We start from the raw sequence: 27,007 nt of genomic DNA on the forward strand, positions 1-27,007 counted from the left end.
ATAATTTAGGTATTTATGATGCGAAGCAGAGAGAGCTGTTAAAAGTGATGGAAGAGAGATATCAAGGTTGATTGGAAAAAGACAGAGCTTACGCGGTTAAAGCCGAGTTAACAACAACGCGTCAGGACGGGAATAATGAGTGAATTATAGAGTTTGGTCTTTGTTCGTCGATAGTGGACTTTACTTCTCAGTCCGAAGTATTACATTTTACAAGACTTCTTCTGAGTTGGACTTCGAGGCTGACATTATTGTTGGTATTAATACTGGTTCCAGCCAACTCGCGACTAAATACAAGTATAATAACTTTTATCAGTAGCATGATGTTTTCGGTTTCATGCAAACCATTGGCCGGTTACGTTTTCAGATTTAGTTATACATATGTATACGAGGGCGGCTATATACATATATTTCTGGCCTAGGCAACACTAAGTGTTGCCATGTGCAATCTGACATTTCCATTGGAAAGTTTGACATTTTTTAGCATAACATCACTCAGAACGTTTTGTGATTTAATAGTGAATTGTTTTATTTACAGGGTATTAAAAAATTCATCCCGGCCAAAAAATGGAATTAACTCGTGAACAATTTCGTGCGATCATCTTTCACAACTTTCGACGTGGATTATTACGACAAGAGTGCATCGATGAACTAAAATCTTTGTATGACTATGAAGCACCATCCTATAGCACTGTGAAAAACTGGTACAACGAATTTAATCGTGGCCGACGCTCGCTCAAAGACAAATTCCGTGAAGGTCGTCCAAAAACAGCCGTTGTGCCAGAAAACACCGATGCCGTACGTGAACTGATAATGCAAGACCGTCATGTAACATACCTTCAATGCTGAAAAAATACGATCGCGGTGCTTCAAAAGACGTTTATAAGATCATCACAGGTGACGAATCATGGATCTATGCGTATGAGCCCGAAACAAAACAGCAATCGACCGTGTGGGTCTTCCAACGAAAGTTGTTCGTGGAAGAAGCACTTCGAAGCAAATGGTCGCCTGTTTCTTCGGCAAAACTGATCATGACGGTTAATTCTGAGTGGTACACCACAATTTGTTTGCCTGAAGTCTTCGGAGAAATTCGAAAAACGAACAAGAGAAGACGAATTATTGTGCACCATGACAATGCGAGCTCTCACACACAGGCTCAAACCAGCGCCTTTTTGACCTGCCAAAACGTCGAATTGATGGGTCATCCGCCGTACAGCCTTGACTTGGCACCCAACGACTTCTTTTTATTCCCACTCATCAAGAAAATAATGCGTGGTCAACGATTTTCGTCGCCAGAAGATGCTGTTGAAGCATTCAAAAACCATGTTTTGGAGGTTTCTCAATCGGAGTGGAAAAAGTGCTTCGAAAATTGGTTTGAGCGCATGCAAAAGTGTATAAATCTTGATGGAGAATATTTTGAAAAACAATAAAACCATTTTCGTTGATAAATTAAAAATTAAAGTTTTTTCTTTTTTGTTTATATATCGGTGAATATCTGAAATATATCAAAAATGTATTTTCTAAGATTTTGTACTTGATATCAAAAATATAAGAAATATTTCCTTCTAATTTATATGTTTCCGCTTGGGTTAAAATCCGATTTCATTGACCATAAGTATGTAATCTTAAGAATCTAACACGCCTAAGTGATTTCATACACAGTATGAAAAAATTACATACATTTGGTTTTTACACAAATTTCGGCTCTCAAAATTAACTACATAATTAAGAAATTTTTATAAGTTCACATATGTAACAGTATTTTTAATTTGCATTTTAGAACCTTGAAACGGATGACCAGGAACCAATGTTAAGAGCAGATGTTGAACTTTTTCAAGGAAAAATCGTTTTCAATTTAGATGGTAATGCATTCATAATCGCTACAGAAAGCTCGACGCAAGATTCTATTTTGAATGGTAAGCAGATTTTTTACATATTCTATTGCAATATTTTGTAAGAAGGCGGTTATATTCAAATTTCTGTGCTGATTATTGTATATTAGTTTAACCATCACCAATTAAACAAAGTCTTATTTAGAATATTTTTTTTGGAAAATATAAATAAAATATAACTTAAGCTATTAGGTGTTATATTCATCCGTAATTTTCAAAATTGATGAACTTTATTTTTAGTTTGCTGGCTACCAAAGGAATGAAGCGGGAGATTTCTTAAAATTGTAAATCTATTTGGCAAATTAGTGAAAACATTTGAAGTATTTTAATAAACAATGGACGAAAATTTGTATTCATACATAAGGAACTCCAAATTGATCTGGTGTTTCTAGGTCCTCTTATTTTTTGTTTAAGTTTGTTATGAAGTTTGTAGCAACCAGAAATAAACATGTGAAACTGCCTGTCCATATATACGCGAACTACTCTTCCAGTTTTTGAGATATCGATCTGAAAGTTCTTCTCTTTTTAAGAAGCTGCTCTTTGGTTGGAACCGACGATTTCGGATTACTATAGCAAAGCTGTCATACAGATTGGCCCTTTTTATTTAACAAGAAATCTTCAAGAAATTTGGCAAGTGATGAAATCTTCGAAAAAAAATTTCAGATCGGATCACTATAGAATATAGCTGTCATTTAAATAGACCCATGGAGGAGGAAGTGACAAGATGATTCCACGTCGCCTTTCTCCTTCCTTGTGAAGAGTATTGCAAATGTTGGTAGCTCTATGGACTAAGTATATTAAAAACTCCTTTTAAAGTCTGAATAGTCAGAAAAAACTTAAGACTTTTACTAATTATAAAAAATTTTATAAGTGAATTATTTATTTTGTTGTCATTCAATTCAGGTTTTATAATAGAGATTCATAATGAAACAAGTTAGCTATGTGCCAATTCTTGGTGCATTTTGCTATTTTTATGTACGAAGAATAATATTTTTTTTGGAGTAATAATTAAGCCTTGCTCCATATAATGATTATGTTCAAAAATACTAAAAGTATTTGCTAAAAATATATGAAATTGATTCAAACCATCCCCTAATCCCCATCGTAAATGACGTAATAATGTTCATTATTGCATTTGACTCTATGCTGAATATATCGGTCACTTCGTTAGATATGTAACCAGGGGCGGATTTACCGAACAGGCAACATAGGCAGCTGCCTAGGGCGGCAAATTTTTAGGGGCGGCAAATTCTGACCGTTTACACTAGATAAAATGCTACTTTCAAATGAAAACCATAAGATTTTTCACCCAAAAGTGTACAAGTCTACCATATTGTTAAATTTACTTTTCTAACAATCTTGTCAAATGAAATTTAGCCTCTTTATTGTATTCTCACAAATGCGCGGTTCAAATTCGAATACATGCAGGGCTACCACAATCGGGCAACCGCAGTTACTATAAAATCGATAACTCTCGAAACGTTGATTCGATACATGGCTGCCACCGCGATTGGAGTTGATGAATTGTTGAATTGAATTATGCAGGACTGCAACAGTTGATTAAAAATCGTAATGAATACGCTGAATACGTGCCTTGTGCAGCTCATTCTCTCAATTTAGTAGGAAATCACGCAGTTCGACAGCTGCTGCTTTTTTTAATGATCTTCAAAGTTTGTATAACTTTTTCTCAGCATCTACGAGTCGTTGGGATATTCTACAATCTTACTGCAAGAAATCTGAGAAAATTACTGTAAAATCCCTTTCACTAACACGCTGGTCAGCTCGCAACGATGCCGTTTGCACTCTTGATCAGTATTACATTGAAATACTACAAGCTTTGTATTGCATAGAACACGATCTTTCACAAAAAGCTGTCACACAAAGTGAAGCCAAAGGTATTCGAAAACGTTTTGAATTACTAGAAACAGCTTTTATGCAATCTTTGTGGAGTTTTTTACTTTCGAAATTCAATGCTGTAAGTAAAAAATTACAATCAACACAGACTAACCTGAATGAAGTAGTTCAATTGTATCAAAGTCTTATAAAAGTTGTGGGTGATGCACGTGAAGATTTTGACTTTTTTGAAGGTAGAGCATTCGATTTGTCAGTCAACCAAGAATACAAAACAATTCAGGGTAGGGTAAAGCGTCGGAAAATTTATCACGATGAAACGAAAACAGAGAAGGTAACATTGCTTGGGAAAGATGACTTCAGAGTCAACACATACAATGTTATCTTTGATAATCTATTACTTGAATTACGGGAAAGGTGCTGAAAATATTAAGGAATTAACGAAAAATTCTCTGTTTTGATTAATTTGGGGAACTTGAATAATGCTGACATCCGGGAAAAAGCAAAAATTTTGCAAAAAGCATTTAATGAAGATTTGGAGAGTTCATTAGATGATGAATTGATTCATTTCAAAGCATATCTTGAATGTGATCAGAATTTGAAAACAATCAAGCCAACTTTCAAGTTTTTCAGAAGTGAAGATCTTAACGCAGTTTTTCCAAATGTTGACATTGCTTACAGAATTTTCCTTTCCTTAGCTGTCACAAACTGCAGCGGTGAGAGATCGTTTTCTTATTTGAAACGAGTTAAAAATTATTTTAGATCAACTATCGGACAAAATCGCTTGAATTTTTTGGCTTTGTTGACTATAGAAGCGGAAATTTTACGTGACATAGAGTGCGATGAAATCATTCGTGATTTTGCGATTCGTAAAGCACGACGTAAGAATATGTGAACATGAACCGACTACCATTTAGGCAACAGACAAACGCACTGAGCTACAAAAGCATTATGTACAACTGTCAATAAATATTATGAAAAATGATAGAATTGACATATCCTAATTTATCACTCCCAACTTTTTTAATTGTACATATTTTTCTAATGTACAAATTCATGAACGCATTCAAAAAACTCGAGGTCAGTGCATCAATAACTGAAATGGCAAAAATTAGGCTGCTGTCTGGGGCGGCAAAATTGTAACTGCCTAGGGCGGCAAATTGCCTTAATCCGCCCCTGTATGTAACAAAAGTTATCTGGTTATGTTTCCTTTGAGAGGGTTTTATAATTTTATGTCCAAAATACAATAATGTATGTATGCAATTTATTAAACGAGGAATGAAAGTAAGTGGAAATATTGCCTTAAATAAAATATGAATTTGTGTCAAAATTAGAACAAATTAGCTTAGCATCGGGTCGTACCTCCCACATCAATGTTATGATGTTAATAGAAATATCAACTATAGTATAATCTAATTTGATACCAAAAACTTGCAACAATGGTTTTATCAGTTGACAATTTCATCTATTATTAAACAGTTGTTTTAAAAAAACTCTATTTTATATATTTTATAAATTTTTGAAGACATAATTATAATTTCTTCGAATTGCGAAATCATCTCCCCTGTTTACTTTATTTGATTATAAGTTATTCTTAAATGATAGACAATTCAACTAATTTTTTAGTTCTAAATTTCATGCCATGAATTAACAGCAAAAACAGTACAAAAAACGACTGAATCTAATCAATTATTGGCGTCAAACGTGGTTGGGGAAACAAATATTGCAACTATAAACTTAACAACAACTACTGTAGCAAGTGCGACAACAACAACATTGAGTACACCATCGACTACGTTAGAGGAAGTACCAGGTGGTCAAGATGGACAAAGACTCGATGCGTTAAAATGCAGCGCAAGCCCTCGTATACATTCATTTCGCATTGTGAGTGCTCAGGATGCTACAACTGCCAACGTTGCTAACACTACCACCGCCGACAAAAGCAGTGTGGAGAAAACGGAGTTCCGAAAATTGTATACCGAACAGCAACAACGTAGCCGATACAGCACCTTCGACGACAACGATAGCGATAGTAGTAATGGTCACAAAATATCTTCCAAAATACAAAAGTCGATATTGATGTGCTTTATATGCAAACTATCATTTGGGAACACAAAATCTTTTAGCTTACACGCTAACATAGAACATCAACTGACACTACAAGCAAAAGAACAGCATTTATTAAACCGCGAATACTCGAGCGTAATTATACAGCCGCAAAATATGGATGAACGGCCGCAAATATCATTCCTTGAGCCAATTGATGTGCTCAATGTAATCCAAAATGACAATTTAAATTCTGAGACTGATATTCAATTTAATGAGGGTACATCACAGGTATTTTCTTGTAGACTTGATACTTCCAACTCTGAGAAATCGACTGCAGGATGTGTAATGCGCGAAAAATCGGAAAAACCAGCGACAATATTGTCAAACTCTAATTCACTATCGCCATCTTCATCGTCAACTTCCCCAGTGTCGTCAGTAGTTCCAATAACACAGACAGCGTTGTCACCATCAAAAACAGTACCAAATACGTTGTCCAGCGCAATTGAATGTATTAATGATAGTCATCTATTGCTAACAACCTCATTTTCAAAATGTATGCTCCAGGAGCAGCAATATGAGGAGAACGTTCCTGTGCCAACGACAGCAGTAACAACACTGTTATCAAGCCCAAAATTTGACAGCAGTGAACAACAGCAGCAAAAAATTAAGGCAAATGTACCCATAAAATCCGTCGACAGTGCCGATTCCGAAGTTCAAAGTGCATCGATATCACCATCACTGTTTCCTTCAACAGAAAATATGTTAGCAGCTTCCACACTCTTATTACCAAAAAAAGAATCAGAAAATATTACTAAATTGGACGAGACATATAGTTTGGACACTAGAACTGCAACTGGCAGCGTTTTATGCTCAAATGCTGATGTACAATTGAAGCCCAGATTGATAACGTCCCTAATCCCTACAACCAAAAACACCTCTATGACCTGTGATATGGGCAACAATGACGAACACGGTTTATATTCAGATGACATCCTTAGCCCACCTTTGTCAATATTTCGGAAAAGCCATGATAAAATGCTAGAAATGTCCACATTAGCAGTTAATGCTCCAATTACTCAAGGTGACTTTGAACATTTTCAAGAGCCTTCAGGAACAGTATCAGAGGAAGATAATATGTTGAATTCAACAGATACACTGGCAGCCACAGTTACATTTTTGCAGCAGCAGCAACGACAAATTGCAACAATGGCTAGTAGCTCTTTTGACCCTCCTCAACCGGGATTAGTGACCATTGCACCTACGCCTACTCAACTCAGCTGCTTACAAGCTTCTTTGGCAGCTTTATCTGATGATATAAAAGTCAACTGTGGTACTACAGATGCACACAAAACTAACGCTAAATTGTTCACTGATTTTTTGCAACAACATCTTAATTTACAACAGCAAAACACCTTTTCCGACATTAGTGGCAATTATTCCGAACATACCGACCATAACGATGGCGAAAATTGCGAAATTCAACAATTAAAGACGCCTCCATATCACATTTCAAACCACCAGTTTGCCAACAACACGTCGAAATTCTCGCCAAATCGCAATAATGGCAGTTGCACCAATAGCGCTATTATGAAATCTCCTGCACACATGACTACATCTCCTACAGCCGTCAATGTCTCAACTGCGGCAGTAGCAGTGACAGCGACAATCCAGCAACAACATGCAGCTACTGCTGCAGCTGTGGCTGCTGCAGCGGCCGCAGTCTCAGTGGCTAACAATACCCCAAGTTTTACTATCGGCGCATGTTCGGACCACATCAACGGACGGCCATTAGGCGTTGAATGCGCTCGGTAAGAATACTCTGTTACTTGATTCCTTGATATAAATACAGCTTTTAAAATAGTAAATATATTGCGAAAATTATCTTTTCAAATTTTTTAAGTTTATGATTGTATATGTATATATTTTACTATATGTATTATGTGGCGTCAATCAATGATCCCTGTATATTCCTGTTTCCAGCCCTTTCGCAATAGCAACATACCCTAGATCTAATGCCGTACGAACGTACATAGACCCAGAGATGTTTGAAAATGGTGAAAGCAACAAGAATTTCAATGGTTCATACTAAAAGAGCAAACTTTATATGAAATGGTTAAAACCACCACCTTGAACTATTTACGCTACATTTATCATCCCTGGCAGCAAAACACGCCTTGATAAAAAAAAATGGTTTGGGAAGCGTAATATTGTCGCCAACCTTCCACTCAAATGCATTCCTTAACATTTATGAAAGAATATACCTTTACGACTTACTTAGCCAAGTCTAAGGAAAGAAACAGAGGATACAGAATGATATGACTACATAATAGAATTTAGGATTTCAGATGTAGCAAAGCTTTGGCGAAATTTCTTATCCAAATGAACACAAATAATCACGACATCAACGTTTGATCTAAAACTTACCGATCCAAACCGGCTTAGATAACCGATACAACATACCTTGTCCGAATAAAATCCGGTCAATTTCGTTACCTATAACTGGCTGTCGTTCTGGATAATGTAGAAAGTTAAACTCCTTTATATCAAAAATCGACCAACCCGAATCTTCGGCATATACAATATAATATTATTATCCAAGGCAGTGCTACAATATTTGAATATATTGTTTTAATTGTTCTGATCAAAATCAAGTATTCAAATATTCTAGCTTCGGTCCGACCGAAGTTAAGCTATTTCTAGTTCGTATATTATTTCGTTCGTAGTAATTCTAATTCGTATATTTTTATTGAATTTTTTTTTTATTGAAATTGAAATGAATTTTTGATGACTCATGCCCAGCTCTTGACCGATGCTACGGCTGCTACTATGTCGGTCTCTTTCGACCAATTCAGCGATTTTATCGCAATTTTCGACGACAGGCCTTCCGGAGTGTGGTGCATCTTCGACTACCTCTACACCAGAACGAAAACGTTGAAACCATCGTTGTGCGGTGGAAATGGAAACTGTATCGGGTCCACAAACTGCACAAATTTTATTGGCGGCTTGAGATGCATTTTTGCCTTTCTCGTATTTTCTTTTTATTTTGCTCCATGTTTGCGATGCTATAACTCACGAACGACTTAAAAGAAACGACAATCAATCAAATACGTGTTAGCGCGTGAAATGACCTTTCCAAAAAGGTATAGCATGACCCGATGGGATGAATAAAACTAGAACTACGCGCTTTCAGCGCCAACTAGCGAAAATACCGCAAGACTTTTTTGACAACCCAATATATTTCCTTTGCATGTTCTAAAGATTTTTATGTTTATAAATGAGCACGTTATCGGAGCAACTCATGGGAAGATATGTATATCGTACTTACACATAGCAAGCGTAAATTGCCTCTAGGATATTTTGCATAGCTTTCAATGAATTCATACAATAGGCAATTAGTTGGGACTTCATAAACTCATTGCTTAAATTATTTCATCAAAGTATTGAAAAACTTCGTACATACATGCCTACATAACTGCCTTTTCTATGACGCATCGTGGGATTCCATCCCCTTCTGCAGAATTAAGCGTACGTTTTGACTCGTTTGCATCTCTGGGGAATCACGGAAATCCCAACACACTAACCAAATGTAAAACCGATAGAGCAATCTCAATTAAATCAAATACATAACATAAATGAACAATTGCATGAATATAAATAAAAATATGTCCAGTATTGTTACAACAGACTGTATCGCCGCTGATACAGCGGCAGGCATACAATAAAATTACCTACCTAGTGGTGCGGGTATCTCATTAGCTACCGATTTTATGCCATTTGCACAGCCCCATATGCTCTTCACAAATGCATAGAATAAATATGCATGAGCATTGGTAATTTTTTATTATCAGTAATTTCTATTATTATTAAGAGTGTGTCGATACTTGAGAGACCATCCAATTCCTGGTAGCAACAGCACACAGATAAATGCGAAATTAATATAAAAATAAAATTAAGAATCAAATATTTATGCAATTAGAATACACTGTATTATAGTATATGAAATAATCATTATTTTCATCTGAATAAATAATATAAAAGGTGGATATATTATTTGAATTTACATTGCCGATTTAATCTAAAAGTCTTATCATATAAATAAATAAATTTATTTAGTTATTCTCATAATGTCAAAAACTCCCAATACTTATCTCCTGTTTGTTTATGTGGCAGGTGCGAAATGATCTTAAATTCAACGCGACTTAACACCGGCGTTCAAATGTCAACTCGCAATTCTTGTAAAACATTGAAATGTCCTCAATGCAATTGGCACTACAAATATCAGGAAACACTCGAGATTCATATGCGTGAAAAACACCCGGATGGTGAGAGTGCTTGTGGATACTGTTTGTCAGGTAAGTAAACTTATTATGTTTCATCTATCAACTCTTTTCATGACACGGATATTCTAACTCATTTTATATGACTGTTACTTGCAATAACTCAAAAATAAACAAATTGTGTTCCAGAGTAAACAGGACTTAAACAAAACAGAAGACATGTTTTTTTCGGCAAAATAAATTAATTTTATTCAAAACTAGCTGACCCCGCAGCCGTTTTCCTGCGTGAAATTATGTGTTTTGAAATGAAACGAAAGTTAAATTTATCATTTCTTTTTTTTTCAATGAAACGCAGCTTGATAAACAACATTTTTTGGTTTCAGTTCCGGTCCGTAAATGTACAAAGAAGATAGTTTTCCAACTCGTGAGCACGCAACGTATTTTTGACCATGTGAAAAACATAGCACTTCCAAATTTATGCCACACATTTCTAGCGACTATCCTTGTGTTTTGATGATTGTCATCTCAAATGCAATTTTTACTGGAAATGGAATCCGTTTGAACTGAAATGGCAAATCGATAGAACTCAAAGGAATTCGTAGAATCAAGCAGTCTGCCCCATGTATTCGATAGGTGCGTCACAATCAGGGTTCCATTACACAGTTTCGGCGCTTGCAGATTACGAAACATAATAACGACAGATCCAACTTTGAGACGCAAATGATGCGGTGGCATACCAAGCCTCTCCAGAGAATTTAGAAATTCCACTGGATAATTTACGGCGTCGTCTTCATTGTCACGACGATCGAACGATTTGTATGAGCGCAAGTCTCCCGGAATTTGACTTTGAATCTTCCAGTTTAAGTCATCACGATAATTTGGCCAATGTTCGGATAATCATTCATGATGAGTTCATCTTTCGTGAATCGATAAACGGCAAATGGAATTGATATCAAACCACCAGAAGTATCAACCGGAATTGGTCCATTTCCAATTTTTAGCGAAGACGATGTAAAATGACTTCGACAATGTCATTTTTGTTCGTATCCTATAATAGACGTAGATTTGAAAGCTGATATGTCGAAATGATTATCGCGAAAAGTGTGCGAACTTCATTTGTATTCTAGTGATTATCATTTTCCAGGAATTGTAATTGCTGGCTTGCTTCTCAAAAAGTTGCACACACCGTATCATTCACAGTACGCAATGACTAAAATGAAGTTGAACCGCGTACATTTATCAATAGCAACCGAAGGTAGAAACAATCGTCGTTTTTCGGGTGGATTGTGTAAATTCGTCTAATTGCGAATTAGACTGAGGGAGGCGAGGTTTTTGGATAATAGTTTTCTGAGCTTTTCGACTTCGTGGGTCTTTTCAAAGCTGCCACAAATTTTCACCCAGGATTTTTGTTCTGTCCTGCGCATCAACTTTTTGTATTCCCTCAGGAGATCTTTCTACTTCTTCCAGCAGTCCTCGTTTTCTGCTAGCTTGAATCAGTTGAAAAATTCCTAGTGCTGTAAAAATCGACTCGGTTCAGTTCAGTGGTTCCAACCACTTAGAGCACCGCGGTTCGTTTCAAATGGTTCAGTTTTGTTATACTAATAGATATAAAAAAACCCCATATGCGTATACACATGTATGTACGAAAATAAAATGTTTTTTAATTGAGATTAAATTCATGTTTAATATTTATTAAGACTTTGCAGTGTTAATTACCAAAAGGAGTACATTTACCTCCCCTAGTGTGAAACATACCAATAGTTGTTAGATTATATACATACTTATGTATGTACATATGTAGCATGATAATACATGTCATAAATAATTAAATTTTCTCCGCTTACGTTGCAAACCCTACGAAACTGATCAAAACAATGTATTAGGTATCGTAAATATTGAAAAAGTCTACAGAAAATTCCACGATGGTACATGTACATATGTATGTCTATCTCTAATGGACATCCCCCAATAACATTTTTTTTTGTCATTTACTTTTTACGACAAATAATGGCTAATTTTCGAAGCGATTTTAACCAATACAGTATTAATCGTTATCCCAATTAAATACCTTAAATACCTTGTGACTTAATATAGATCCATATGGGCCTTTACAGCTTACGTTTTAAATGTATATTTTCGAAGATATTACAGATTTAAAAATTGCCGGACGTACCTTTTGCGGTAGTACTGTCCGGCCGGGGCAACGCACATAGGAGCATTTGGTCTCAAAAACCGGACAAAATTATTTATAGTGAAGTAAAATTAATAAAAATGCATGATTGCATGATAGGGGGTAGTATCGACCAGATTTTATCTATTTTTGTTCATCCCACATACTGCTAACATGCCACATACTCAAAACAAGTTCCCTGGATTTCATTAAGGTACCTTATGTACAATCTCCAATCATATGGAGCAAGGTCAAGTGGATGTTCGAAAATCTTGGTTATAGTTATATGGGGGAAGCGACAAATTTCGCCCAATTGTATCTATTTTAGACGCAAAAATACACCGTTATGAATAAAACATGTTCTCCAATTTTCGTTGAGTTGTCCCAAATATTGGCGGATATACCCAGCATAAAGTCACCTATAAGTTCGAAATTCTTTATATTATGTGTATGGGAGCTCAGGGAAATATGGGCCCGATTTAACTCATTTTCGATATGCAGAAATACCATTGTCAGAAAAGGATTCTGTCTGAATTTCTATTGCATATCTCACATAATGACCGATATTTTCGATCAAAAGTCAACTATAAATACATGGGTCCACATATTCGGTACCTATGGGCTTGAACATTTTTGGTTGGATTTGGACAATTTTTGGTCAAAAGGATGGTTATTACCGCAAAGTGTTATTCCGTTTTATCAATTACTTCTTAATTTGTGTACTGGAAAGTGAAAGAATCAAAAGGAATTTTAAACTGTGTTACATGGGAAGTCGCTCATTTTCACATTGTGACATAGAAATTTATATACTAAATTTAGTCGAAATCGGTTTGTCGGGTCCCGAGATATAGGATTTCACCAAAAAGTGGGCGGTGCCACGCACATTGTCCAATTTTCACACCGGCTCATTATACCTCCCATCTAGAATAATTTAGTAGGATTTCAGTATTTTATTAAATAAATAAATAAAGCAATACTCATTTTATGCAAGTGACCAACCTAATTCAACACGTTTATTTTTAAAGGGAGGAAAGATGGGGAAAATGTTAAGCAGAAACCTTGTAGTTTAGTAAAACAAATAATTTATAGCTTGACACTATAAAAAACACTAATTTCTAAAAAATAAAAAATAAAAATTTTGATGATTACATTAACTAAATTAATCTTTACATTATCAATATTAAATAGATACCATGTTGTCCAGAATCCGTAAAAAATATTTACCGGAATTCACTTCACGCAACACCAAAAACCAAGAGTATCGTGAATAAGGACGTGTGTACTGTACGAAGTCTAGACTCCGACTACTGGTTTGGCAATACAATTTAATCGGTTTATTTTGGTACGGGTACTTAGGTACTAAAAAAGATCAATTTTGAGTAGCATCGCTGTAGTTTGTAATTCTCACTTTTGAGCAGGTTTTGAAGGAAAATGCTCCTATGTGCGGCGGGAGTGTGCCATAAATAGTGCGTCGGAGGCCGCGGTTCTCTCTATAGCACTTTGAATTCAGCAGCGATCGGAGTTCTCTAGTGAGGAATACTTATTTAAACGGAAACGAGGAAGTATATGCGAACTATTTCAAATTAATCTTTCATCAAAAACAATACAATTGCTAAATATTTGGAATAGTAGAATAGAACTGCAACCAAATACACAATGCAATGGATTATAATTGCTTCAGTAATCAGTCGATGAATATTATACCACGTGCATCCCAAAAGGCTAATGTCATAACCTTGCCAGCCGACTTTTTCGTCTTTCCACGCTTATCATGTGCAGTTCACTATAATGCCTGTCTCCAGTGTGAAATGATGGAGCCGTATTTCTATTGTCACACACCGACGCAAAAATTCGGTTTCATTACGATTAAAGGGCACTCAAACACTCCTTAGAACCAGCAATTCGTTGTTTTTGTTTGATTATGAACTTGCGAGGCATCCACTTTGCACAGAGCTTTCACCTTTTAGGGCGTCCACTGACTTCATTGTTCTTGGTGTACATTTCGCCTCTTTCCAACTTAGCAAATCTTTTTTTAACGGTAGATTTGCCTGATGCTTAGCCCAAATTCAACAGCAAAAAGCAATCTTTATTAACACACGAAATGCTTTTATCATCAATTTTTTTGTAAACTAACACTAGTTGCTACCCAAAAATGCTATATCTCATTAACTAATAGTTATAATCTAACTAATAGAGATGGTAGTACATAGTAGTCCCACAGTAAAGCGGGAACGGGTCTTCTAGCTATATAATAATACATATTTTAATTGAGATCAAATTCAAATGTGAAATGGAATCAGTACTTGAAAAATCACATTTCATATATTAGATTTCATCAATTTATCTTAGGATATTGCTTATAAATTGTACGACATTCTTGATGAGACATTTAAGTTTATTAAATAAATGTCTTCTAATAATTCTTCATCTATACTTGCTCTGAAGTCTGATAAATCGTTTTTCTATTTGGTAAAGTTTCCTTTTTATTCAGTTGTTTTTGTCTTTTTCTGAGTCTGAAAATAAAATCTGATACCTAGGACTAAATAAACGGCAGCTAAAACACTCGAATTAATTAAAATATGTTCCCCTCGTTTTGTTAATGTAGTCAGTAACTTGTGGCTTAACCAAGAATACCAACCAAAAAACATATCACATAAAAGTACATTTTTTAAATTGGAAATTTAAAATATCATATGCTGGATTAAAAATTTCGCAAATTTCAAATTTTTCAGTCAGATGCTGCAATTCTTTTATGTCGTCAGCACTTTTTAAGCAGTAAGGATTTAAATCAAGTAAAAGTGTAAACGTATTGTGTGTTGACACATATCGAGTTTTCTTATCGTAACAGATTCAACAATGTAGGTGTTCTGAGGTTCTATACTTTGGTTTTCACTTTACTGCGGATTTTGTCAATTTCGTTGAAAAAATTAGATACTGCTAAATGTGGGGTATGTGCAGACACCCAATGATACTTATCATGTTGTGATTTAAAAAGTCTACTTCAAGTTCTTCAAATATGGAAATTGGAATGGTTTCGTCGGAAATTTCTTCACTGAAAACTCCGCCATACATCTCCATCCTCAGTATCATTAGTGTATTAAAAAAATCCTAAACATAATTTTTTAGTCACCTTGTGAATTTGCGTCAATAAATTCCTTTTTCTTCCTCAGTATGCAACAGTTGACTTTGATGGATATTCTGCGCATTTTCATTTAGAAAGTTTCCAACGCATATCACATTCGCCTTATTATATCTTAGTTACTTTGATTTGATGAAAGATCGCAGTTTAGCTGCCTTTTTTAAAACTTCTTCCTACATATTTTAGCGAATGATAGAAATGCAATCAGTTTTGCGTAAAAGTTTTATTATTTTGCGTAATCCGCTATCTTTCGCTAGTTTAAGTGGACGTTCATATTTGGTTACCAGTTCCATGCATGCATCTAATAAATCATATTTTTCAACTCTTACTATAGCTGACGCCGATTTCCCCATTACATATTTTATAATATTGTAGTTTGAATGTTTCTTGCATTTTTTTTATCGAAATTTTGCCATCGATTTTCTCTGCAACGTCAGCGTTCTTTCTTTGTATGTGTCTCCGCAAATTTACTGTATGTTTTAACTTCATTTTGAATTAGATAGGTCCTATTTAAGTTTCTTTTTTATATTGGTGCCTCACCTCTATTAGCTACCACTAGACTACTTTGTAGATAAAAGTGTGTAGGGACTCATCTCTTTAATTAATATCGGAGCTGCCTCAAATCGTATGATGGACGTTAACATCAGTGGCCACCACCAACGTCTATTTCTTTTGCTAGATGTAACCGCCAGCCTTTGGAGCTCAACCGTTGATGCCTCGCATTCGTGTGGCCATCCCTGACACCCTTTACTGCCACAACCGTAAAGTGACCTACGTAAGACTGAAACCAATATGGGATTATATGTATGTAGTGTAGTTTAATGATTTTATCCCAGCGGAAGCGAAGTACTTCCTCTTTTGTAAAGTCACAGTTTTCGGTCACAGTCGACCCCTGCCGCTTTTTAGCGATATGCTGATGATTTGTTAACGCTGGATCCGAGCCACACTGACAGCTTCAGACACACACTAAGCTCGATAAGTTCTTATATGCGATATTAAGAAGGCTTATCCCACGCTAATTGGCACATATTGTTGGTTCACCTTTTCACATGTTGTACTTTCACTGCCGCTCAGTAGGCAGTAGGACTCCCATCATAACTTCAGTATGCTCTGATCATCGCAACTAGATCACCAGTTTGTGCCCCATAAGAGTATGCTCCGGTCTTGAAACCTTACGTTAGTAGCAGCATCTTTTCTTAGAACTTTCCAGTTCGCTTACCTCTTCAACTTTTGGTATCTATCCCACCACGCTAGTGTTGCCTGTTTTTTCTCCACTGCGACACAACAGTCCCCATCGTACCAGCTGTCGCTAGTAGATAGTGATTCGAGTCGATATTAAGTCCTCGGAGTGTACGCACATCACATACTGGGCCGGACACTGGAAACATGTCGTCCATCTATCCCAACATGATCGATCTGGAGAAGTATTGACCCGATGTACCCAGTTTTGGCACAAAGGCATGCCGTTATCACAAAAATATTATTTCGAATTTCAAAACTATAATGTTTAATGTTCGGAAGAAGATACGTCCAGTGTCAACCAATACAGCCCCTTTCGAGCTAGTGGCGAAAAACCTTCAGATTTTTACTACTTTTATAAGCAATTCAGAGATCGGATTTCTCCAGTACATCATGCTTTTTTAAAAATCTACAGACAGATACTATCTAACTTTTCTGAAAAATATTTGAATGCATTCAGAATAAACCCTTCATCACTTGAAAATTTTAGCTTTTCATAAGCATGCATACAGGATTTGTCCGGAAAATAATAGGACTGATTTTCTTCCGCCGCGACTGTACTTCGGAGCGTGCGCGCACCAATTGGATTCGGAAGAGAGAGTTCCCAGCTAACGAACGTCTGGTCAGTTGTCTCCGAGCACCTGGAGAGTCAGGACAAACATTTTCGCGCGAGTGGCGCAAGCTGAAAATACAGCAGAGTACAGGTATGCGATTAAATTCTATGTGAAACTCGGTAAATCTGCGACAGAGAAGTTCAATGTGATCAAGCAGGCTTACCTAGATGTTGTTTTAGCAAGAAGTGGTGTGTTTCGGTGGCACTAGGCCTTTTTGGGGGGCCGGAAAGAGATCGCTGACGAATCAGCAAATCCAAAGTGAAAACGATGCTCATTATCTTTTTTAATATCAACGGTTCACCATGAATTTGTTCATCCTGAATATACCATCAACGCCCAGTTTCACGTGGAAGTCTCAAAACGAAGGGTCAATCGGGTGGAAGTTGCATCACGACAAAGTCCCTACTCAAACCGCCTTTTCTTGTGAACAGCTACCTAACCAAGACCGGCATCTCAACGCTTCTGCAGCCGCCCAATTTTATTCTGCCACTTTTCGCTCAAAATTCACTGTTTTTGGTTTTATGTTTTATGACAACAATAGATTGTTGTTATCTTTGAATGCTGATGTGTTTTGAGTAAGTTGTGGGAATATTTAAATTGAACATGGGATTGCCAACAGAAAAGATAGCAGAAATAATATCTTTATATAAAAATTAACGTCAAACAGCGCGTGAAATGGGCATATGTAAATGATTGGAGTGCACGCAGTGTGATTAAAAATTATACGAATTTTACTTCACTACCAAAGACAGAGGACGTCCGAAAAAAAGTAAAGTCTCGCCACGGATAAGCATCACTAATCGATTTCAAAATGCTGAAACAATCAATGCAGCATTTACGAAAATACTGGCCTGAAACTAACTCCACGTTCTATGTAATGTGTCTTGAATAAACTCAGATTACTGGTATTAGCGCGACGTCCAGCCAAAAAGTCACATCTCATTACCCGAATTAATAAACAGCGGCTATAGTGGACAAAACTATCCAAACGTGCAGTACATCAGGATGAGGAAATTCCACAGTGCGTCGTAAGATAGGAGAGCGTTTTAGGGAAAGCTCCTCACCGTAAAGCATTCGCTATTTCTCAATTAATAGTGTGGGTATCTATAACCAAGTTACATGCTGGGCCGTTTTCATGGAGTCTCTCACGTAGCCAGGAAGGAAACCATATCGCAATCGAATTGGGAACTGCTAAAAGTTGAAAAGAAATGGAAAAAATACTGAAGCTGTGAGGTATGAAGAAATCAATAAAATGTATCTCCAACGCTTGTTTGGCCGAGATTTTTAACAAATCTTTTTTATTTTGCTTTGTTATGTATACCATTGTTAAATAGAGAACATAACGTAAAGTAACTTGTTTTAAAATTATATCATTGTTCATGTTCACAAATGTTAGTTCTGTGGTTTGTTATGTGTGTTGGCCTACATTTTTCACTAAAATAACTACAAGTTTTTATACAAAAATGAAGTGAGTAAGAGTGGTTGACTCTCAAAAAAACTGTTTAACTTATAATAATGTTACAAAAGTAGTATTAAGTTGTATTTGTATTGCTATATGCATCCCTTATTATGAACAATAGCTGTAGGTATATGGAATAGCATTTGTCTTGTTGTAGACATCTGGCGCCGCGGCTGTCTGCTTGTCTAAACAAAAGCTGCATTTGGCGCCGTATAGCATTATGTTTTCATAATTTCCAGACGCAATATTCTAGAAGGACACGTCGGCATCAGCGAGGAGTGCGTGGCTATATAAGCCGTGGCAGCGCCAACGTAATCAATCAGTGCTAAGAGTAAACTGTTATAGTGTAGACGAGTTGTAAAATAAAGATTTGTTGAATTGAATTAAACAGTTTTTGGTTTTATACGTCAATCCAGAGATACGAACCTAGCAAAGTAAACTAGCAAGCAGTAAATTCGCAACAATTGGTGTCAGAAGTGGGATTGTCAAATAATCCAAATTCAAGATGGTTAAATTCGGAGAATTGAGAATTCAGCAATTAAAAAAGGAACTGGAGGAGCGTAATTTGCCGATAAGCGGGCAAAAGGCGGATCTGCAGGCACGATTACGTGAAGCAATGGAAGCGGATGGAATTAATGTGCACGAGTTCGAATTTGTTGGGCCAGAAACTTCTACAAAGGTAGAAGAAAAATTGTAGAAGAACAACGAACATCATCAAGTGTAGACATGAACTTGCTGTTAGTGGCTATTAAGCAAATAGAAAATCGTCTGGCACAGCAAATAGCTGAAAATACAGAAAATGCAGTGCAAACAGAAAATCGTCTGGCACAGCAAATGACGCAAATAGCTGAAAATACATCACAGTTAGAGTCTCGCCTTACACAACAAATGACTGAAAATAATACGCAGTTAGAAAATCGTTTGGTACAACAGATTACGGAAAATACTACACAACTACAAAAACAATTGCAAGAGAAATTTTCAAAATTTGAAGACGAATTAAGCACTTTAAAAAATGACGAAGAAAGTTTAAAATCAGAAGTTCTTCAATTAAGTAATCGTGTGCGAGAACTGCAACTACATGGCCCTGCACCATCAACAAATAATCAAAGATTGAAGGCACCCACATTCGATGGAAGTATTCCATTTCAAATTTTCAAACTTCAGTTTGAAAAGACAGCAATGGCCAATAACTGGAATGCAGCGGACAAAGTGTTGTTTGTATCATTGAAAGGACCTGCGGCAGAAATCCTTCAGACTATTCCAGACTGTGAACGGGACAACTATGAGGCATTGATGAGTGCAAAAATAGGGGTCAGAAGATGAACGAGTCATTGCAAGAGTTCGCAACTGAAATAGAACGACTGGCTCATTTGGCAAATGTAGATGCACCCAGGGGCGTATTAAGGCAATTTGCCGCCCTAGGCAGTTACAATTTTGCCGCCCCAGACAGCAGCCTAATTTTTGCCATTTCAGTTATTGATGCACTGACCTCGAGTTTTTTGAATGCGTTCATGAAAAATATGTACAATTAAAAAAGTTGGGAGTGATAAATTAGGATATGTCAATTCTATCATTTTTCATAATATTTATTGACAGTTGTACATAATGCTTTTGTAGCTCAGTGCGTTTGTCTGTTGCCTAAATGGTAGTCGGTTTATGTTCACATATTCTTACGTCGTGCTTTACGAATCGCAAAATCACGAATGATTTCATCGCACTCTATGTCACGTAAAATTTCCGATTCTATAGTCAACAAAGCCAAAAAATTCAAGCGATTTTGTCCGATAGTTGATCTAAAATAATTTTTAACTCGTTTCAAATAAGAAAACGATCTCTCACCGCTGCAGTTTGTGACAGCTAAGGAAAGGAAAATTCTGTAAGCAATGTCAACATTTGGAAAAACTGCGTTAAGAGCTTCACTTCTGAAAAACTTGAAAGTTGGCTTGATTGTTTTCAAATTCTGATCACATTCAAGATATGCTTTGAAATGAATCAATTCATCATCTAATGAACTCTCCAAATCTTCATTAAATGCTTTTTGCAAAATTTTTGCTTTTTCCCGGATGTCAGCATTATTCAAGTTCCCCAAATCAATCAAAACAGAGAATTTTTCGTTAATTCCTTAATATTTTCAGCACCTTTCCCGTAATTCAAGTAATAGATTATCAAAGATAACATTGTATGTGTTGACTCTGAAGTCATCTTTCCCAAGCAATGTTACCTTCTCTGTTTTCGTTTCATCGTGATAAATTTTCCGACGCTTTACCCTACCCTGAATTGTTTTGTATTCTTGGTTGACTGACAAATCGAATGCTCTACCTTCAAAAAAGTCAAAATCTTCACGTGCATCACCCACAACTTTTATAAGACTTTGATACAATTGAACTACTTCATTCAGGTTAGTCTGTGTTGATTGTAATTTTTTACTTACAGCATTGAATTTCGAAAGTAAAAAACTCCACAAAGATTGCATAAAAGCTGTTTCTAGTAATTCAAAACGTTTTCGAATACCTTTGGCTTCACTTTGTGTGACAGCTTTTTGTGAAAGATCGTGTTCTATGCAATACAAAGCTTGTAGTATTTCAATGTAATACTGATCAAGAGTGCAAACGGCATCGTTGCGAGCTGACCAGCGTGTTAGTGAAAGGGATTTTACAGTAATTTTCTCAGATTTCTTGCAGTAAGATTGTAGAATATCCCAACGACTCGTAGATGCTGAGAAAAAGTTATACAAACTTTGAAGATCATTAAAAAAAGCAGCAGCTGTCGAACTGCGTGATTTCCTACTAAATTGAGAGAATGAGCTGCACAAGGCACGTATTCAGCGTATTCATTACGATTTTTAATCAACTGTTGCAGTCCTGCATAATTCAATTCAACAATTCATCAACTCCAATCGCGGTGGCAGCCATGTATCGAATCATCGTTTCGAGAGTTATCGATTTTATAGTAACTGCGGTTGCCCGATTGTGGTAGCCCTGCATGTATTCGAATTTGAACTGCGCATTTGTGAGAATACAATAAAGAGGCTAAATTTCATTTGACAAGATTGTTAGAAAAGTAAATTTAACAATATGGTAGACTTGTACACTTTTGGGTGAAAAATCTTATGGTTTTCATTTGAAAGTAGCATTTTATCTAGTGTAAACGGCCAGAATTTGCCGCCCCTAAAAATTTGCCGCCCTAGGCAGCTGCCTATGTTGCCTGTTCGGTAAATCCGCCCCTGGATGCACCTGTGGATTACATTGAGAGGGTAAAAATTCAATGTTTCATAAATGGAATTCGTGATGTGGACACCAAACGCGCCACATATGCATTGCCAAAAAGAACGTTTCCTGAAACGGTTTCGCACGCCCTCACACAGGAAACAGCTTCCCTACTAAGTAAACCAGCACACAAAGTACAAAGGGTTGAAATGGAACAACCGGCGCTGATGGAAGAAATATTGATGACTCTGAAGACAATTGCTGCACCGCGAGTAAATACACCAGGAAGATGTTTCAACTGTGGAAAAGCGGGTCACTTTGCCCGAAATTGCAATACAAAAGTAAACCCATCAAAACGGAAACAACCAACAGATAACGAGGACGGAGCTTCCACATCTCACAAGTCGTTAAACTAAAACGGAACAGTTCAAAGGGGCGTGAGCTGGTTCCCACAACTATTTGCCCCGCCATCTCGATATCACAAATAGGTCGCCATGACAACAATCTTACTATCAACGGCATCGTAAATGGACGACTGTCGACGCTTACTTTGGATACTGGTGCCACACATTCAATTATCCGACCGGATGTGGTAAGAGGAACGGTTGAACCATTAGTCGGTTGCAAGCTTCGAACGGCCACCGGGGAGGAAGCAGCTGTCGCGGGAAAAGTGTTTTGCGAAGTGATAATTGGTACCCTGGAAGTTAATCACACCTTCATCGTAGCAGAAATAAAGGATGAAATTATAATGGGAGTAGATTTCATGATTGATCACGGGGTTACTTTGGATTTAAACAAGCAAATGCTGTTTTGCCAGAACATGGAGATGCCTATAAACACCGGATATGTGACCAACGTTGAAAGTAAGAGGGTGATTGTTGATGATAATCAGAGTATTCCACCAAAATCTGAGGCGATTGTATGGGCTAAAGTGAATGGAGGAGGTGGGACTGAAGAATTGTGGATTGTGGAACCAACAAAAATAGATACATCCATATTGGTAGGAAGAACGCTTGTGAAAACTAGAGAAGACGCCACCATTCCGGTCGGAGTAGTGAATGAATTCAACACGCCTATAAGTCTGCAGAAGGAGCAGTAATTGGACAGTGCCAGAATATAAGTGCAATAGCACGATGCGAACGGTCACAACAGAAGCCTACTATTGAGCCACAGCAGATAAGTCCTACACTCCTAAACAATTTGCTGAATGAGGTGCATGGAAATGAAAAATTAAAAGCAGAAAAACTATTACAAAAATACGCATCCATATTTGCAAACGAAGGAAACACAGGAAGAACCGGCATTGTCAAACATCGCATAAATACCGGAGACGCTAAACCAATCCGACAAGCTCCGCGTAGGGTTCCACTAGCAAAACGTGAGGTTGCTAACAAAATTATTGAAGACATGCACAAAAACGGTGTAATCGAACCTTCTATAAGTCCATGGAGCTCACCTATCGTCTTAGTTAAAAAGAAAGATGGTAGCACCCGTTTCTGCGTAGACTAAAGGAAGTTGAATGATGTCACAAAGAAAGACAGTTATCCTCTACCAAGAATCGACGATACATTAGACACCTTGTCTGGAGCGAAATGGTTTTCTACATTAGATCTACAAAGTGGATATTGGCAAGTCGAGATTGATGAATGTGACCGTGAAAAGACCGCTTTCAGTATGGGCGACGGGTTATGGGAATTCTCTGTGATGCCATTTGGGTTATGTAATGCGCCTGCAACGTTCGAGTGACTGATGGAACATGTGTTAAAAGGACTCAACTGGAAGACGTGTTTGGTGTATCTTGATGACATTATCATCATGGGAAAAAGTTTTGATGATCATCTGAAAAATCTGGAGGAAGTCTTTCAGCGAATAGCATCAGCCGGATTACGCTTGAATCCCAAAAAGTGTTCATTATGGAAGAAACAGGTCACATATCTCGGACATAAAGTGTCAACTGAGGGGATTCACACCGAGGAGGGAAAAATAAAAGCAGTTAAAGATTGGCCTCAACCCACCAACATACATGAACTCCGCAGCTTCCTCGGCTTATGCACGTATTACCGCCGTTTTGTACCTGGATTTGCGAACGTGGCTAGAAGTTTACATGATTTAACAAAGAAGAATCGCCCGTTTTTATGGCAGTTGGAACAAGAAAAAGCGTTTGAGCAGCTTAAAGAACTACTTTGTACGGCGCCGATGTTGGCTTATCCAATACCTGGAAAGAAATTCATCCTGGATACAGATGCGAGCGCTTATGGAATTGGAGGTGTCCTGTCTCAGCTCATCGACGGGCAAGAAAGAGTAATTGGGTATTACAGCAGAGTGCTCGGGAAACCAGAGAAAAACTACTGTGTGACGCGAAAAGAACTACTAACTGTGGTGGAATGTGTAAAACATTTCCACAAGTATTTGTATGGACAAAGATTCTTGCTGAGGACTGATCATGCAGCATTAAAATGGTTATTACAGTTTAAGAATCCGGAAGGCCAAATTGCACGATGGATCGAAAGATTACAGAATTACGACTTCGAAACGGAACATCGAATTGGGATTCACCACAAAAAAGCGGATGCATTATCACGTCGCCCTTGTCCACTGGAATGTAAACATTGCTCCAAATCAGAGGGAAAAGAAGGTATAATCGACGTGCGATTACTGAATATAGAACCTGAAGATGATTGGACTCCTCACCGCATCAGAATCAATCAGCTGGAGGACCCTGACCAAACCAAGAAGCGAAAACAGTAGCCGAAGCGTTTGTAGAAAATTGGATAACAAGGTTCGGAGTGCCCGTCGAATTACACTCAGATCAAGGCAGGAATTTCGAATCTTCCATTTTCCAAGAAGTCTGTATATTATTGGGCATCGACAAGACACGGACAACAGCGTTACACCCACAATCAGATGGGATGGTAGAGAGATTCAACCGAACGCTCGAAGAACATCTGCGGAAAACCGTCGATAAAGATCAACGGAATTGGGACAAGTGCATCCAGATGTTCCTGCTGGCGTATCGTTCAGCGAAGCACGAGACAACTGGTTACACGCCAACAAAGATTATTTTCGGATCTGATCTGCGACTCCCTGCTGATCTTAAGTTTGGAACGAATCCTACAGCTGTAAGAAATGATGGAGATTATTGTTCTGCCTTAAAGGAAGAAATGAATGAATTGCATCTAATGGTAAGACAGCATACGCATCTGATGAGCAATAAGATGAAGGACCGGTTCGATCAAGCGGAAAATTCAAAAGGTTTTGAAGAAGGTGATCTGGTCCTGTTGTACAATCCACTTCGAAAGAAAGGCTTGTCCCCGAAACTGCAGACAGCCTGGGAAGGACCCTGTATGGTGATGAAACGACTTAATGACGTGGTATACCGCATACAAAGAAATGGAAAAGCACGATGTAAAATGAAAGTAGTACATTTGGAGAGGCTCGCCCCATTTGGTTCAAGAGGATTTGTGCCTAATCGGGACGATTTGGCTTTAGTGAAGGGCAGTGTTACAAAAGTAGTATTAAGTTGTATTTGTATTGCTATATGCATCCCTTATTATGAACAATAGCTGTAGGTATATGGAATAGCATTTGTCTTGTTGTAGACATCTGGCGCCGCAACTGTCTGCTTGTCTAAACAATAGCTGCATTTGGCGCCGTATAGCATTATGTTCTCATAATTTCCAGACGCAATATTATAGAAGGACACGTCGGCATCAGCGAGGAGTGCGTGGCTATATAAGCCGTGGCAGCGCCAACGTAATCAATCAGTGCTAAGAGTAAACTGTTATAGTGTAGACGAGTTGTAAAATAAAGATTTGTTGAATTGAATTAAACAGTTTTTGGTTTTATTCGTCAATCCAGAGATACGAATCTAGCAAAGTAAACTAGCAAGCAGTAAATTCGCAACAATAACATAAACCTAAGTTTTACGCAATATTCCCAGTCTGTAGAGTTTATGGGTTTCTTTCTCGGTGTGCATATGTATGTGTGAAATGCATACAACTCACCCTGATGTAATGCGCCGAATTGATTGAGGGTAATGTTGGCCTTAAAAATTATTATATTACATACATGTACAGATATACTCAATCAAGGAATGCGTGAATTGGAAAGAATGATTACAAAACAAGTTAAAGGGTCGGCAATGATGGCATGCGTTGATTAAAACTCTCATTTGAAACGATAAGTGATTACCATATAAATATGGTTAATTTGCATATAAATAATGCTGGAGTCCTACGTGTGTCATTGCAAATTATGACACATTACCGACGTACCGATAATTATCATAACGAGCTCGTGTAATGGAGCAAAAATTAACTGTAAAATGTACACTCATTAAGACACGTGGGGTTAATTCACTAATACATATGAAGTTCAACGAATTCTGTATACGAATGAAATTTATATTCTCGAGTCCTTTTGTTATTGACACTAATGATATCCTTCATAAAATCTTTTAAGTAGAAATTATATTTGAAATTAAAGATGAAGAAATCAGCAAAACGCAAAAAAAAATAAGAAAAAAACTTGCTGCTCCGAAACTATAAGACTGCTTCCCATATACAGGTAGAAAAACGAAAATGTCTAAATCGGTTCAAACCGATTTTATATATAGGGTATCCGACGTTTCCTTCTGAGAGTTACAAACAACGTAGCAGATATAATATACCTTGTTCATGGTATAAAAAAATGTCTATGTAACCTCCATGTGAACTGTGATTTCTCACTTATGCTGCCAGAGGCCAATTTTAATACTCCTTAAATGTTTGCAAGTAAGTATTACAAACATTACGTTTCGTAGCTAATTAATTATTTTATTGTACGAGATTGAACGAACTATTTTAGAGACATTTTTTTAGACATGTGTTTGATGATGAATTAAACAAGAATTTAGCTTTATTATAAGGGTCTGGCAAAACTTGACTTACGTTCATTATGTTCTTTGACCACTTTTTGCAACAATTAACTGCGTCCACAAGTAACCGATAAAGTGGATGCCAACCTTCCAGACGACTTTAACACTTTCGGGACTTCGGGGACAATGCATACTACATGTTGTAGGCGTTTTTTTCATAGAATGAACTAACTTTGGTAGGTCATATTCCAATGGA

General features: G+C 37.1%; 1 protein-coding gene across 18 annotated transcripts in view; it reads left to right on the forward strand.

Annotated features, from left to right (window-relative positions):
• Nucleotides 1–27,007, forward strand: part of LOC105225707 (zinc finger protein 2) — a 315,040-nt gene that overhangs the window by 160,461 nt on the left and 127,572 nt on the right. For all 18 annotated transcript variants that reach the window (XR_007423204.1, XR_007423205.1, XR_007423203.1 and 15 more), the window contains 3 exons: nt 1,778–1,913; nt 5,395–7,597; nt 9,960–10,141. Coding sequence is in view for 15 of the 18 variants with exons in the window: in XM_049459974.1 (XP_049315931.1) it covers nt 1,778–1,913; nt 5,395–7,597; nt 9,960–10,141 (2,521 nt within the window). In the remaining 3 variants the exon portion in view is untranslated. The remainder of the gene's footprint in view (nt 1–1,777; nt 1,914–5,394; nt 7,598–9,959; nt 10,142–27,007) is intronic.

The sequence above is a fragment of the Bactrocera dorsalis genome, chromosome 6 (genome assembly GCF_023373825.1).
Source record: "Bactrocera dorsalis isolate Fly_Bdor chromosome 6, ASM2337382v1, whole genome shotgun sequence".
NCBI classification, from domain to species: Eukaryota; Metazoa; Arthropoda; class Insecta; order Diptera; family Tephritidae; genus Bactrocera; species Bactrocera dorsalis.